This window comes from Eptesicus fuscus, chromosome 13, assembly GCF_027574615.1.
Source record: "Eptesicus fuscus isolate TK198812 chromosome 13, DD_ASM_mEF_20220401, whole genome shotgun sequence".
NCBI classification, from domain to species: Eukaryota; Metazoa; Chordata; class Mammalia; order Chiroptera; family Vespertilionidae; genus Eptesicus; species Eptesicus fuscus.
Window position 1 is genome coordinate 6,675,561 of NC_072485.1, and position 16,821 is coordinate 6,692,381.

At 39.3% G+C, this 16,821-nt stretch overlaps 1 protein-coding gene across 2 annotated transcripts in view; it reads right to left on the reverse strand.

The window, feature by feature from the left end:
- ALG9 (ALG9 alpha-1,2-mannosyltransferase) overlaps window positions 1-16,821 on the reverse strand; it is a 102,236-nt gene extending 85,415 nt beyond the window's left edge. Inside the window, exons 1-6 of one of the 2 annotated variants that reach the window (XM_054724882.1) lie at window positions 16,614-16,821; window positions 15,689-15,827; window positions 14,056-14,190; window positions 7,925-7,995; window positions 3,148-3,236; window positions 882-1,017 (exon numbers count right to left, since the gene is read on the reverse strand). In XM_054724882.1, the coding sequence (XP_054580857.1) occupies window positions 882-1,017; window positions 3,148-3,236; window positions 7,925-7,995; window positions 14,056-14,190; window positions 15,689-15,827; window positions 16,614-16,744 (701 nt within the window). In that variant the 5' untranslated portion in view covers window positions 16,745-16,821. Of the gene's footprint in view, window positions 1-881; window positions 1,018-3,147; window positions 3,237-7,924; window positions 7,996-14,055; window positions 14,191-15,688; window positions 15,828-16,613 lie in introns of those variants that run through there. The other variant, XM_054724883.1, reaches the window with a different exon arrangement.

Genomic DNA, 16,821 nt, shown 5'->3' on the forward strand with positions numbered 1-16,821 from the left:
TGCAATAGATACAAAGAACAAAATAAATCTATATACAATAGAAAATATACATGAGTATAGAATAATTCTATTTAAGAATTTTGGTATGTATGTATATGTGTGTATGCATTTATCCATGCAAGGATAATTTCTGGGAAAATATACACAAAACTATTAGCACAATCTTTGAAGATTGTGTAAGGGGAGAAGAAAATTAAGAATTCTTTTTACTTCAAACAATCCAATACTTTTAAAAATAATAAAGATATACTACTACTACTACTATAATGACCTTAACATCAAACTAAAATTTTTTCTAAATTATTAGTGATCCAGGCAGTAAATTAAGGCAGCACAAATAGAACAGAGTGGTGGGAACAAAAAGTATAAAAGGAATGACAGGCACTATGAAACTAAGAAAATGATTCTGGGGACAAGAAAGGAGGACTGAAAGGAACTCAGATTTCAAGCCTTGGCAACAAAAAACACAGCCTATGGTGGTACCGTATGGAAAAAACGTCTGCTACAGAGTCAGAAGTGCCTGGACCCAAAAGCAAACATAATCTTAAAGGCAAATTACTCAACCTCTTGGACTCTACTTTCTCATTTACAAAGCACTAATAATTGATCTCTCCTGCAGAGTTGTTAGAAGGTTTAGGAATAAAGTTTGTAAGTGGTTTAGCAGTGTCTAACATGCAGCAGATGCTTAACAGTTACTATTCTTATTAGGATTAATCAAAATAATGAGTACCAAGAGAAATATTCTTTCATTTCCCAGTCTTTGTAGGTCCAAATAAATCCTCTAACTTTAGATCCTATCCAGAGAATATGGAGATAACCTAACATTAAGATATACTATATGCCCAGTGATACAAGGGAGATGAGTTGTGTTAGTTTCTTACCCAAGAGCCACACTGAATGGCCAGCCAATGATAGCCCCAGCTGCTACTCCAAGCACAGCAATGGAAGTTTTGTCCATATACCAGCCAGTCATGGCTATCAATGTAGTATACATACAGAAACTACTAGGAAGAAATGCTGCAAGAGTAAAGACATGAAAAAAAGGGGGACAGGGACAAGAGTTTGAGATTTATTAAGTATCAATTATTAAAAATTTACCTATATTGCAAAATATCAATAACCAGGAACGTATTTTGAGCAATGTTATATTAGAAGTGGGCAGTAGAGTGATACACCTTTTAAAAAAAGAAATGCAATGATTTTCTGATTTTCTCACTCCTGTTTTTTAGGTACCAACACATCGCCCAGTTATACAATACCAACCATGCCATTCCTCTCCTGGCCTGTACCCAAATCTAAAACTTACAGAATTCCAGGTTCCCCAGGTATAACCCCAGGTTATATTTCCAGGCAGTGAATATGCTTCATGAAACTTAGAACCACTGCTGACAGTCTATTTCTGGAGAAGTTTATCTTCTGACAGTCTTCTGAGGCTGTCCAAGTACCAACCTGTTCCCTATAGAAATTCTAGGACAGTGGTTGGCAAACTCATTAGTCAACAGAGCCAAATATCAACAGGACAACAATTGAAATTTCTTTTGAGAGCCAAATTGTTTAAACTTAAACTTCTTCTAACGCCACTTCTTCAAAATAGACTCGCCCAGGCCGTGGTATTTTGTGGAAGAGCCACACTCAAGGGGCCAAAGAGCCGCATGTGACTCGCGAGCCGCAGTTTGCTGACCACGGTTCTAGGAAATCTTCTCAGAGGCCAAAAGTTGGATGGTAACACTGCTTCGCATCCTGCATCCACCCAAGTGCTGGTTGCCAGCCCTGCTTTACGTCCTGCATCCATTGACATAGATGTGTGGCCTTAGGTGTCCCCCTAATTATTTCCATCTAGCATCACTTTGCTGGTGTATACAGCAGGGGACTGACTGTACTCAGGTTCTGTGCAATAGTGACGTTTGATCAAAGTGTTTCTACCAATTCTACACAAAAATACAGATCTGCATCTCCCTCCTGTATGAAGCCTACTTCACCTAGCACTGGGGAAGGTCAGTACCGACTCCAACAAGAACCACAATGAAGAGGCAATATGATTTAAGAAACTTGGCAAAGAGATGAGGCTTTGTCTCAAAGAATGCTTTGAAGTGATCTGTGCCTTAACATCTTCAACTGAGGTTACAAAACTGAAGACATCCCAAGTATCTCCCTCAGAGAAGAATCAATTTTAGGAGTAACAAAGTAACTAAAAAAACGTCGGGTACAACCTTCACAGATAAATGCTAAATAGAATCGATGCTATCCACCGCTACAGATTCCAGCTGCCAATGGACAGGCAAGGGGAACAGAGGAATCTGAGGTGTCTGACAGCTCAGAGGGGAGAGCAGTCTCATTTAGGACACTGGCTCTCAAAGTTATCTGGGTGTAGAGCCCTGAGGTGTCTGCAGAACAACATGGATTTTGATAGTCAATGAAGAAAAAATACATACTTTTGAGCTGGATACAATTTGTGTGCATATTTAGTGTGTATACTAGATTCTGGTACAAGCAAGTAGAAATTAAACTTGAAATAATTACATATAGTAACCATTTTTCCAGAGACTGGGAACAGGCTGCCTTTTGGCAGCAGGTTACCTTGGTTCAGCTCATAGAACACAAATGTTCACTGGCAGCATAGTTTGAAAGCCACCTCTCTAGATTAAGGTTTTTATTCTCAATTTCTACGAACTTAGTATTAAAAAAATCCCACAGGAGATGTATACCTTTACAGAACACACTGCAAATATTGGGCAGAAAGGAGAACCACCAAGAACAGGTTTTTTAGGCACAAGAGCTTTCTTGAGCAAAATAATAAAAGTATTTTCCTTCCCCTAACAACAAAGAAAGACAGGGGTGTCTGTGTTTTTCAGCCTTACAGTTACAAAAAATATAATATGTAACAGAAAGCAACCTCATGAAAACAGCTCTACCACTTATGAATTGTTTGACTTTCAGTAAGTCATTTCATCTTTCTAAGTTTCAACAAAAATGAGAAAATACTTATCTTAATGTTGCAAAGGTCAATCAAGAGAGTGTAGGTAAGAGTGGTCAGCACATTATTGACATGTTATACAAATATAAACTGTATCTGGACAAGTTCCTTCTTTAAATGCAACTGTGAAATATCAGTGACCCTGTTATGCCCTCACCGGCTCCTTTACTTACCTGAAGATGAGCAGAACATGCCAGTGCTGAGAACCAAGAAGGCTAGCATCATTCGACTGACATGCAACCCAAACTTCTTACACACGGCCCTAGGAGAAAGGCAAGAACTCTCAGCAGAGCAAATCTTGGGGATGGAAATTTCAAATCAAAAGACAAAAACATGCCTGCATCACAGAGAACACTGAAGATGTAAAGTCAGTGTTCGGGCTTGACGGGTTTGTTAGCAATGTTCGCGTGCATAAGGAGAGAAGCTCTCTCCCTCCGAGGAAAGATATACTTTCTGTGCGAAGGGCATGTCTACTAACAACAGGAAAACAGCATGATGTTGTAGAAAAACAATAGGCCTCAGACTCACACAGGCACAGGTTCAAATCTGGAGTCTGCCACTTACCAGCAGTGACACCCTTGTCTAGTTACAGACTCACTCTGTCAGATTCCTCCTTTGTAAAAAGAGGGCAGTGATACTTTGTAAGGTTTCTGTGAGGACAATGCATGGCCAAGTGCTTAGAAGAATGCCTGGCACACAGTCACTCAATGAATGGAGTTATCAGAAAAAGACTAGGAGATACACTGAAGTGTTAATAAGTCCTTATCTAAGTCAGGGTTTCTCAAACGCAATTAATTATACACTTCCTTTACTTCTTTCTTGTAGGTTTTTAAAAACCCTATAAATGAAACATTATTAGAAATTGTTATTGCTTCATTCAGTCAAAATTTGCTCAGACATATCATGTGTTAACTATTTTACTGCTCAGGTTCCTTATTGCATCTCAGAGCTTCTTTCTGAAATAATTTAGCTTCTTCCTAAGTATATTCTTTAGAAGTTCCTTTAGTGAAGCTCTGTTAATGGTAAATTCTGTTTTTCTTGGATTTCTTTCTTTTATATTTTGTCTGAAAAGTCTTTATTTAGCTCTTAAAAGATGGTTTGAGTATACAATTTTAGACTGACAGTAGTTTTCTCTCAGCACTTTGAAGATATTATTATTATTATCATCATCATCATCACCATCATCATCATCTTTGGCTTTTCAAAAGACTTCTGTGAGCCTAACTGCCTAACATTCCTTTATAGGTAATCTATTAAGTTCTCTGTCAACTTTTAAGATCACCTCTGTTCTTTTTTTTTTTTTTAAATTATCTTTATTGATTTCAGAGAGGAAGGGAAAGGGAGAAATAGAAACATCAACGATGAGAGAGAATCATTGATTGGCTGCCTCCTACACGCACCCTACTGGGGATCGAGCCTGCAACCCGGTCATGTGCCTTGACCAGGAATTGAATCATGACCTCCTGGTTCATAGATCAATCAGTGCTCAACCACTAAGCCACACCAGTTGGGCAAAATATCTTCAGTTCTTGAAGTTCTACACAGTTTCACTATTCCTTTTAGTTATGCATATCAGGATATGTTGGGCTTTCTGAATCTGTGGATTAGTGTCTTTTTTTCATCAATTCTGGAAATTTCTTAGCTATTACTTCCCTGAAAACTGCCTCTCCCCATTCTCTCGATTATCTCCTAGAATGTGATTAGATACATATCTCATCTTTCAACTCTACTGTACACAATGTCAGTGGACATATAGGTGGTTTCCAATCTTAGCTATTGTGAATAATGTGGCAATGAACACTCTTAACCTCTTTTATATTTCCATTTGTTGTCACTCTGTACTGCATTGCTAGTATTTTCTTCAGATCAATCTTCTAGTTTACATATTAGTAATGTCTAATCATCTGTTTAAACCAGGGGTGGGGAACCTTTTTCTGCCGAGGGCCATTTGGATATTTATAACATCATTTGTGGACCATACAAAATTATCAACTTAAAAATTAGCTTGCTATATTTGGTCAAACATTTAATTAACTCACTCCTAATGCCTTGGCAGGGCCAGACCAAACGATTTCGTGAGCCTTAAGCAGCCTGCAGGCCAGATGTTCCCCACCCCTGGACCTATCTATTGGATTTTAAATACCAACTTTTATATCTTCATTTCTAGTAGTTCTGTTCAGTTCTTTTTTAAATCTGCCTGGTTAGTCCTAACCGGTTTGGCTCAGTGGATAGAGCGTCGCCTGTGGACTGAGGGGTCTCAGGTTCGATTCCGGTCAAGGGCATGTACCTTGGTTGCGGGCACATCTCCACAGCAGGGAGTGTGCAGGAGGCAGCTGATCGATGTTTCTAACTCTTTATCCCTCTCCCTTCCTCCCTGTAAAAACAAACAAACAAAAAACAACAATAATAATATATATATATTTATAAAATATATATATATTTTAAAAATCTGCCTGGTTATTTTTGTAGTCTCAGTTCTTTTAACTTCTTTATTGTGGTAAGAACACTTAATATGAGATCTATCCTCTTAACTGATTTTTAAGTGTAAAATATTGTTATCTATAAGCATAATAGTGTACAGCAAATCTCTAGAATGAATTCATATTGTGTAACTGAAATTGTATATCCATTGATTAGCAGCTTCCCATTTCCCCCTCTCTCCAACCCCTGACAACCACAAGTCTATTCTTTTGCTTCCATGAATGTGACTATTTTAGAAACCTCATATAAGTGGAATCATGCAGTGTTTGTCCTTCTGTGACTGGTTATTTCACTTAGCATAATGTCCTCAAGATTCTTCCATAATGTCACATATTGCAGGATTTCCTTCTTTTAAGACTGAATAATATTCCATTGTATGTATATAAACATTTGCCCCCCATTCATCTGTCAATGGATATTTAGCTTGTTTTCAATCTTGGCTATTGTGAACAATGCTGCAATGAACATGGGAATGTGCATATCTCTTTGAGATTCTGATTTCAATTCTTTTAGGTAAATACTCAGAAATGGGATTGCTACCCAGCTGGTGTGGCTCAGTAGATGAATGTCGAACCATGCACCAAGACGCCCACAGTTCCATGCCCAGTCAGGGCACATGCCTGGGGTTGTGGGCTCGATACCCACTAGGGGGCATGCAGGAGGCAGCTGATCAATGTTTCTATCTCTCTCTCCCTTCCCTTTCCTCTCTAAAAATCAATAGAAACATATTTTTAAAGTGGGATTGCTGGTAGTTCGAATTTTAATTTTTTGAGGAACCTCATACTGTTTTCCATAGTTGCAGTACCATTTTGCATTCCCACCAACAGTGTGTGGGTCCTAATTTTTCTACTTCCTCGCCAACATTTGTTGTCTTTGTTTGTTTGGTTTTGTAACAGGTGTAAAGTGATCTCACTGTGGTTTTGACTTGTATTTCCCTGAAGATTAGCGACATTGATTGTCTTTTCACATATTTATTGCTCATTTGTATGTCTTCTTTGGAGAAATGTCTATTCAGGTCCTTAGTCCATTTTGTAATCGAATTATTAGTTTTTTTGCTATTGAGTTGCTGGAGTTCCTTACACGTATATTTTGGAAATATGGTTTATAATTGTTTTCTCCCATTTTGTAAGTTCCTTTTCATTCTGTTGATTGATTAGTCTCGTTTCTGATTTATGTTTTCAATTCCCTCTTATATTTCTTTAAAAATATTAAATATGCTTATTTTACATTCTCCTATATTTTTATTGATTTCAGAGAGGAAGGAAGAGGGAGAGAGAGATAGAAACATCAATGATGAGAGAGAATGATTGATTGGTTGCCTCCTGCACGATCCCTACTGGGGATCGAGCCCACAACCCGGGCATGTGCCCTTGACCGGAATCGAACCCGGGACCCTTCAGTCCACAGGCCAATGCTCTACCAACTGAGCCAAACCAGTTGGGGCACATTCTCCTTTTAATAATTCCTAATAAATGAAGTCGTGCGGATCAGCTATCTGTCGTTATGTCTGTTGGCTCTCAGGCATAGTGCCTTGTTCCCTTTTGTGCTCTATGATTTATTTTTATTGTAATGTCTTGTTCACTAAAACTTTACCTGTGGTCATTCTCTGACACTTGGGTTAGAATTCACTCCTCTAACGAAATTTTACATTTGCTTTTGCAAGTGGCCTGAGAGCACTACCATCCCAGAACAATTTCAAACGAATTCTCAACTTGGGGGTTGAGGGACCATGTGGGTGATGTGAATTCAATCTTGAGCCCATATGATGACCAATTTATGGTTATAATCCTCAAAGGCAGAATGACTTTCCTTTTTCTCCTCTATTCCACTCAGAGTCAAGGCCAACTATTTTATCTGACATTTTTAGCTGTTTTGCAGTGGGAAGATTTTTAATAATGATCATTAAGTCCAAATACCTTTACAGCATTAACAAAATAAGATGTTTGTTAGGCTTCATGTAAAAAAAAAAAAAGAGCTATTTTTATTACTAAAACACTAAAATACTTAATATTTCCACTAATATTGAAGCAAACAATAGGTAATTGGTGAAATACATTTATTGGATGCAAATAAGAGCAGTGAGTCCCACACCGGGAATAAGTTCCTGTCAGTTAAGCTCGAGGGGAAGAGGTAAATCATAATCCTATCCATATCTTGGGACCCAAAATAAAGCTCTACTAAATCCTCCCAAAGAGAAGACTAGTTAGATATGTATTAACTAGTAATACAATTAAAATTAATAATATGAAGTTATAGTATTTATGAAACTCAGGGGGGAAAAAGTGATCATTAGAATTATTCTCCTTCCAACGGTTTGTTTCAAACAAGAGATCACATTTTAGATATAATATTAGGAGCTAGAAGGAAAGTGCTTTCTATTTTTAAACACTGCTAATACTATCAGAAAAATAGTCTATGCTACATTGGGTTTCCTCATAGCACTTTTAGAAGCAAAGCTTTTATACTCACTTGTAAAAGTAAAGTTCACAGATACAGCTCACAAAAGCCAGAAGACATCGTAAAAAGTAAAAGACAAGAATCTGAAAGAAACCCAGGACAAAAAAAAAAACAACCAGATCACGGATACAAGTCAGCAAAACTCTTAACGATGACACCACTCTCATTTGTTATTAATAACACTATAAATTTATATAATCCTTATAAAAAGCAATAGGTATCAAAAACCATGAAAATTTTCATATCCCCTAAATTCAGTATATCTAATTCTATGATTCCAGCTCACAAAAGTAACTATGTAAGTAAATATGGGATGGTGATTCTATTCATGAAAATATTAATTGCAGCACTATTAATTCAGAAAAACCTTTTTTAAAACTACAAAATGTCCAATTATAGGGAAACGGTTAAATAAATTTAGGGAAATGGTTAAATAAATTATGCTGTATCTATTTCATGGACGAGTATGCAGATAATAAAATTTCTGGTTACAAAAAAAAGTGGAAAAATTCGTATATAAAGCTTATTCATTTAACAAGCATTTCTTAAAGACAATTGTATAGATGTAGATGTGAACAAAACCAACTCCATTTCTGTATCCCAGTTTTCATTTCATTTTTAAGTTTTCATACTGTGGCCTTTGACAAACTTCACTATGTTTAGCAAGCATATCAAAGCTTTCTAGTTGATGATTATCTGTGGTCCTTAAAATGTAGTCATAAATAGCCCTAGCCGGTTTGGCTCAGTGGATAGAGCCTCGGCCCACGGACTGAAGGGTCCCAAGTTCAATTCCGGTTAAGGGCATGTGTCTCTCTCACATCGATGTTTCTCTCTCTGTGTCTCTCCCTCTCTGTTCCACTCTCTGTAAAAATCAATGGGAAAATATCCTTGGGTGAGGACCTAGGTAACAACATGGTGGTAAGTTTGCTGGTTTTCTTTTTTTGTCTTTCATATTCCAAACTTGGAGCTAAAGAAGTTGGCAACTAGAAATGCCAATGGGCAGAGACAAGATAACACCAATGAGTACCTGCTCTATCCAGCCCAAAAACCAAGAAAGGGGTAGCCTAGCAAGACAGAAAACTTTTAGACAATAACCACTCTACTCCAGCCAAACACCCCAGAAAACAATGTAGCTCCACTCTCACCGATGCGACCAAAGGTCCAGTAGGAAGCCAGGACTTTTATCCTTGCCGGTGGCAATGAACTCTCTCTTCCACCCTAGTGTCAGTGAAGACCCCCTAGAGAGCCTGTTCCTCTCCCCCAACCTAGCAGTATAGTCATTGCTACTTACTGATGCATATACAGTCTGAGAAATTCAATGTTAGGCGATTTCATCCTTGTACGAACATCATAGACTGTATTTACACAAACCTAGATGGTAGCCTAGTAGCACTTACTGCTCCTAGGCTATGTATGGTACGGTGCAAAACAACACGAGATTAAATCAAGCACAAGAGAAAATGATGTACTCAAGAGACACAGTGAACACTGGATGTATGAGGCTGCTTCCAATGTAAGATGGCATAATGCTTTACTTTTTTCTTTTGTTTTATTTTAAACTTTATAAAGAGTCTGAGCCGGTTTGGTTCAGTGGATAGAGTGTTGGCCTGCAAAATGAAGGGTCCCAGGTTCAATTCTAGTCAAGGGCACATGCCCAGATTGCAGGCTCGATCCTCAGTAGTGGGTGTGCAAAAGGATGTAAACAAATGTAAGCCGATCAATGATCCTCTCTCATCATTGATGTTTCTATCTCTCTCTCTCCCTCTCCCTTCCTCTCTGAAATCAATAGAAATATATTTTTAAAAAAGTATAAAGAATCCACTCTAAATTACAGATAAAAAGTTTAGTATAGTAAATACATAAACCTGTAACATAGTCATTTATATCATTATAAAGTATTATGTACTTTACATAACTGAACATGCTGTACTTTTATATGACTGGGAGCACAGTAGGTCTGTTTACACCAGCATCACCACAAACACATGAGGAATGCGTTGCATCCATTGTTGAACCAGTGTCATTATGCAGTACACCTACCCTGCCCACTAGGGCAGTGGTCGGCAAACTCATTAGTCAACAGAGCCAAATAACAACAGTACAACGACTGAAATTTTTTTTGAGAGCTGAAAACCGACTTCTGCGCATGGGCCATGCAGTTTCAATCGCACTGTATGTGCGCGCCCGCATGTGGTATTTTGTGGAAGAGCCACACTCAAGAGGCCAAAGGGCCGCATGTGGCTCACGAGCTGCAGTTTGCCGACCACTGCACTAGGGTGTTATCAGTGGAGGCTTAGTGGGGAACCTAGACTTCTACTCTCACCTGCAGTAACAAGTGGAGTGTATCAAAAGAAGCCAGCTAAAACAAAGGCTTAATTATGACCCAGAGGAGCAGAGCAGTGCAGCAGAAGCATGCGGGGCCCATGAATAAGATCCAGTCTCAAAATAGAATACCCAAAATATCCAACTTTTAACTGAAAATTACTTATCAACTAGTAAGATTTCAAACTCAATGAAAAAAACCAAAACACCACAATAAATAAATACCAAAAGAACAAGAGAGAGAGATGTTAGAATTACCTAAGTATTAAAGGAACCATTGTAACATTGAAAAAGAAAGAGAAGAAGCTATAAACAAGTGGAAGAATATACCGTGTTCATGAATTGGTAGAATCAATATCATTAAAATGTCCATACTATTCAAGGCAATCTACAGATTCAATGCAATCTGTGTTAAAATACCAACAGCATATTTCACAGATCTAGAAAAAATACTCCAAAAATATATATGGAACCAAAAAAGACCCCGAATAGCTGCAACAATCTTGAGAAAGAAGAACAAAGTTGGAGGAATCACAATACCAGACTTCAAGTTATACTACAAAGCCACCATAATCAAAACTGCCTGGTACTGGCACAAGAAGAAGCATATAGATCAATGGAACAGAACAGAGAACCCAGAAATCAACCCCAGTCATTATGCTCCATTAATATTTGACAAAGGAGGCAAGAGCATACAATGGAGTTAAGACAGTCTCTTCAATAAGTGGTATTGGGGGAAATTGGACAGATACATGCAAGAAAATGAAACTAGACCACCAACTTACACCATACACAAGAATAAACTCAAAATGATAAAACATTTAAATGTAAGTGTGAAAGCATAAAAATCCTAGAAGAAAGCATAGGCAGGAAAATCTCAGACATCTCTCATAGCAATATGTTTACAGATACATCTCCTAGGACAAAAGAAACTAAGGAGAAAATAAACAAATGGAACTACATCAAAATAAAAGGCTTCTGCACAGCAAAAGAAACCATCAACAAAACAAAAAGAGAGCCCACTGTATTGGAGGAACATACTTGGCAATGATATATCTGACAAAGGGTTAATATCCAAAATATATAAGGAACTCATACAACTTAACAAAAGGAAGACAAACAATCCAATTAAAAAATGGGCAAAGGACCTAAATAGACACTTCTCCAAAGAGGACATACAGATGGCCAAGAGATATATGAAAAAATGCTCAAAGTCACTGATCATCAGAGAGATACAAATTAAAACAACAAGGTATCACCTCACACCTGTCAGAATGGCATACCATCAACAACTCAACAAATGACAAGTGCTGGCAAGGCTGTGGAGAAAAGGGAACCCTAGTGCACTGCTGGTGGGAATGCAGACTGGTGCAGCCATTGTGGACAACAGTATGGAGTTTCCTAAAAAACATTAAATATGGAACTGCTATTTGATGCAGTGATCCCACTTCTAGGAATATATCCTAAGAAACTCGAAACACCAATCAGAAAGAATGTATGCACCCCTATGTTCACTGCAGCACAATTTACAATAGCTAAGGTCTGGAAACAGCCCAAGTGCCCATCAGTAGATGAGTGGATAAAAAAGCTGTGGTACATTTATACCATGGAATACTATGCAGCAGTAAAAAAGAAGAATCTTTTACCCTTTGAGACAGCAGCAGTGGTTCTCAACCTTTTTAATGCCGCGACCCTTTAATACAGTTCCTCATGTTGTGGTGACCCCCAACCATAAAATTATTTTCGTTGCTACTTCATAACTGTAATTTTGCTACTGTTAATGAATTGTAATGTAAATATCTGTGTTTTCCGATGGTCTTAGGTGACCCTGCTAGCGGTTCTCAACCCACAGGTTGAGAACTGCTGCTGTAGAGCCTAAGTCCATCGGAAAACACAGATATTTACATTACAATTCATTAACAGTAGCAAAATTACAGTTATGAAGTAGCAACGAAAATAATTTTATGGTTGGGGGTCACCACAACATGAGGAACTGTATTAAAGGGTCGCGGCATTAAAAAGGTTGAGAACCACTGGCATAGAGGGACCTGGAGAGTATCATGTGAAGTGAAATAAGTCAGTCAGAGAAAGACAAGTATCACATGATCTCACTCATATGTGGAATCTAATTAACAAAATAAACTGACAAATGGAGTGAATCCAGAGGCACAGAATTATGGAACAGAGTGCGGAATCTCACAGGAAAGGCGGGGGGAGTGTGGGTGGGTGGGAGGTAATCAACCAAAGTCCTTGTATACATATATGCATAACCCATGAACACAGATAATAGGATGGTAAAAGCCTGGGACAAGGGGTGGGGGAGTGGGAGGGGTGGGAGGGGGGCGGGGGCTGGCTGGAGGGGGTCAATGGGGGGAAAAGGAGGACATATGTAATACTTTCAACAATTAAGATTTTTTTAAAGAGTAATAATAAAGGAGCCATTGTAGAATTGCTTCAATGAGCAAATAAGAACATGCTTGAAACAAATGAAAAATATAGAAAGTCTCAGTAAAGAAATAGAAACTATAAAGAAAACCCAAATGGAAATTTTACAACTTAAAAAATAACCAAAATAAAAGCTCAATGGGTAGGGTCAACAGTGAAATGGAGGGGACAGAGCCAATACTAGTAATCAGTGAACAGGAAAACAGAAGATTAGAAATTAATCTTAACAACACAGAGAAAAAGAGACTGAGGGTTCGGGGGAGGAAGAACAGAGTCTCAGGGACCTGTGGGACTAAAATAAAATATCTCACATTCACATCATTAGAGTCTCAGGAGAGGAGAAACAGGGCAGGGCTGAAAAAGTACTAAAAAAAAAAAAAAAATACAGCTAAAAACTTTCCAGCCCAGCCAGAGTGGTTCAATGGTTGAGCATCGACCTAGGAACGAGGAGGTCACGGTTAGATTTCCGGTCAGGGCATATGCCTGGGTTGTGGGCTTGATCCCCATTATGAGGCATGGAGGAGGCAGCTGATCGATGACTCTCTCTCATCATTGATGTTTCTATCTTTCTCTCCCTCTCTGTTCCTCTCTGAAATCAATAAAAATATTTTTTAAATAAACTTTCCAAATTTGGCAAAAGACATAAGCCTAAAGATCAAGAAGCTAAGAAAACTCCAAACAAGACAAACCCAAAATAAATCCATGCCAAGACACATCATAGTCATATTTCTGAAAAGTAATCAGGTTAGGTCTCGGTTTAATTTCTAACTATCCTGCAGCACTCTGTTTAAAGTAGGCTCTCCCAATATGCTATCCCACTGCATATTGGTACTCTTCCTTCACAAGACTCACTACATTTATAACTACTTGTTCAATTACAAGTATTCTTCCCACTGAGCCACGCTGGCCAGGCTAGTAGTAGTAATTGAAGACTATAGAGAATTTGACTGTTTTATGAAAGGATACAATTTGTAATTTCCTTAAAATTTTTTAAAATCAAAATAATAATTTGAGATAGTTTTTAAAGTTAACCATTACTACAAAACTTTAAGAAAAAACAGTAGTTCCCAGTTCCACTTCTTATGTTCAAATCCCAGTCCCCAGAGGCAACCACTTCCTTTCAACTTCCTTAGTTATTTCCTCTGATGGTTTTATTAAGCCATAAATTCCATGAGGGCAGGGATTTGGTCATTGTTACATCCATAGCACTTAATGAAGTGTCTACCAAATAAAAGTTGCTTAATTAATATTTGTTGAACAATGAATGAATAAATAATTCTTCTTCTAGAAAACGTCTCCTCTTAACTACCAAACTACTTTGTCCTTTTATCACCTCTTGATCAGTTGTGATTGCTTCCAGGTTGGCCTGCCCTTACCTTATTAGTTTGTAGAATTCTTGCATGAAATGCAGCTGGCCAGGCATGAAGCAACAGGTAAGCATAGGAGCGAATGGCATAAACTGGGGAATATTCCCAAGTCTGAAACCCCTTCCCGTAGATGAGGTAGTGTGTCTGAAAAAAAAAGGATGAAGATGAAGATTTTAAGCAAAAATATTAATGAAACAATAGTATACAAAAATGTTGAAATTCTCAACAAGATTTGCAACTAATGGATAAGAATCAAAATGACACAATATTAAGAAATATTAGGACATTATAAATTCTACAAGATTATTGTTTGGTCAACTTTAAAAGCTTGAATTTTACCTGCTACTTATTAAAAAAACAAAAAAAACAACAACTCTAAATCTGCCTGGCCAGGGTGGCTCAAATGATTGAGCATCAACCTATGAATAAGGAGGTCACAGGTTCGATCCCCGGTTAGGGCACATGCCCTGGTTGGGGGCTGGGTCTCCCTTAGGAGGCCTGCAGAAGGCACCCAATCAATGATTCTCTCTCGTCATTGATGTTTCTATCTCTCTCTCCCTCTCAGTTCCTCTCTGAAATCAATAAAAATATTAAAAAAAAAAACCACACACCTCTAAATCTTCTATTTTCCTTAAACCACCTAAACACTTTTTTTAAATGAAAAATGTGATGTGAAAATTTCACCTCTGAATTTTCTGTAATACAAAGTCAATCAACTTATGAATCTAAAAATCAAGAAATAGCAGTATAAGCATACTATTTAGTAATGATATTTATTTTAGTAACCATCAGAAGAAAAAACTAAGAAAGTTGTAAATGGTTGCCTCTGGGGACTGGGATTTGAACATAAGAAGTGGAACTGGGCCCTAACCGGTTTGGCTCAGTAGATAGAGCATTGGCCTACAGACTGAAAGGTCCCAGGTTCGATTCCGGTCAAGGGCATGTACCTTGGTTGCAGGCACATCCCCAGTAGGAGGTGTGCAGGAGGCAGCTGATCGATGTTTCTCTCTCATTGATGTTTCTAACTCTCTCTCCCTCTCCCTTCCTCTCTGTAAAAAATCAATAAAATATATACATATATATTTTTAAAAAGAAGTGGAACTGGGAACTACTGTTTTTCCTTAAAGTTTTGTAGTAATGGTTAACTTTAAAAACTTTCTCAAAGTGTTATTTTGATTTTTTTAAAATTTTAAGGAAATTACAAATTATATCCTTTCATAAAACAGCCAGATTCCTACAGCCTTCAATTACTACTACTACCTGGCCGGCGTGGCTCAGTGGTTGAGCATCCACCCATGAACCAGGAGGTTGAGGGTTTATTCCTGGTCAGGGCACATGCCTGGGTTGTGGGTTCCATCCCCAAAAGGGGGCATGCAGGAGGCAGCTGATCAATGATTCTCTCTCATCATTGATGTTTCTCTCTCTCTCTCTCCCTCTCCCTTCCTCTCTGAAATCAATAAATAGGTATTTAAAAAAAAAAAAAACAGTCACTACTACTAAATCATCAACTTAGAATACAAAAGTGCAAATAAAGTTATTTTACTAGTAACACGTGTATATAGTGTTTGTATATTGATTGGTAACAAGGTCCCAAGCAGTGAAATCAAGAACAACTACAAAAATACCCAAAGAAGTAACCTACTGGTTCCCAGTAGTTGAATGTTTCATCACAGTCAGAGATGTTGCTCAGAAGAGCAGCACATAGCCTTGCTGAGAGCAAACACTTGAAAGCAGTAGATCCTTCCGGTGCCCAAACTTGTCCTGCTTTGTTCCCAGATAACCTGCTCAGAAGCAAAAAAAAAAAAAAAAAGTATGTGTCAGTAAGTGCCTGCTAACTAGAAGGACTGAAATTAGACAAAAAAGACAAGACTGGCAAGGGACATTAAAGCACTGAAGTATTCACCAATAAAGGTGTGCTTGTTCGGAGTAGATCAACCTTAATCATTCCTTCCACTTCCGGTTTTGCAGGTGTAAGCTAATTCGTATACTTTAGTTCTTGGCATCTACGACGCTCCATTTACCCCAAGCCAACTAACCACTCACTTGAAGACCACAAAGCTCTCCCCCTGTTTCTTTCTTTTCTTAACAAGGTCATTGCTTCCCATGGCTTTATTCATCTGCTCATTTATTCCCATGTATAGAGGCCTAACGGGCAAGGAACTGTGACCTCTTCCAACTCCGACTGCTGACAGCTCCTTAGGTGCAGCCCTAACCCGCAGTTCCCGGCCTCGGAGAGAGGCGGGTGCTGAGCTGGAGGCTGCGGGGCCTTCGCATTGAATGGCCAGGACTTTGGCGAGATCCCAGAAGGGTACACTCTTAGCTCTTGCCCGCTCACACGCAGGACGCCAGCCCACGCCGGGCCTGGCCGGGAGCCGCACCCCAGCTTTCTTTACAGCAAACACGGACCCCAGGTGGAGGTCTGGGACGGGGTGAAGACCGAACGCCGACCCGCCCGAGAAGAGCAAAGGGACCTGCGTGCAGAGGCAGCCGGACCCTCGGGGCGACCAGGCCCGCGCGGCCGAGACCCCGCGCCGCCGCCGCCGGCCACGCCCCCGCCCCGCACCTACTCGGCCCGCGGCTCCGCGCCGCCCGCCTCCCGGCCGCACAGCAGCTCCCGCAGCTTGTCCGCGGCCGAGGCCGTGTCCCCGCCGCTGCTCCCGCCTCCCTTGGGGCGCTGCCGAGCCCCGCGGCTGGCCATGGCCAGCCGGGATGAGAAGGTAGAAGCCGACGGACACCCTACGGAGAGGGCGAGCACCCAGACATCGCTTAGGCTGG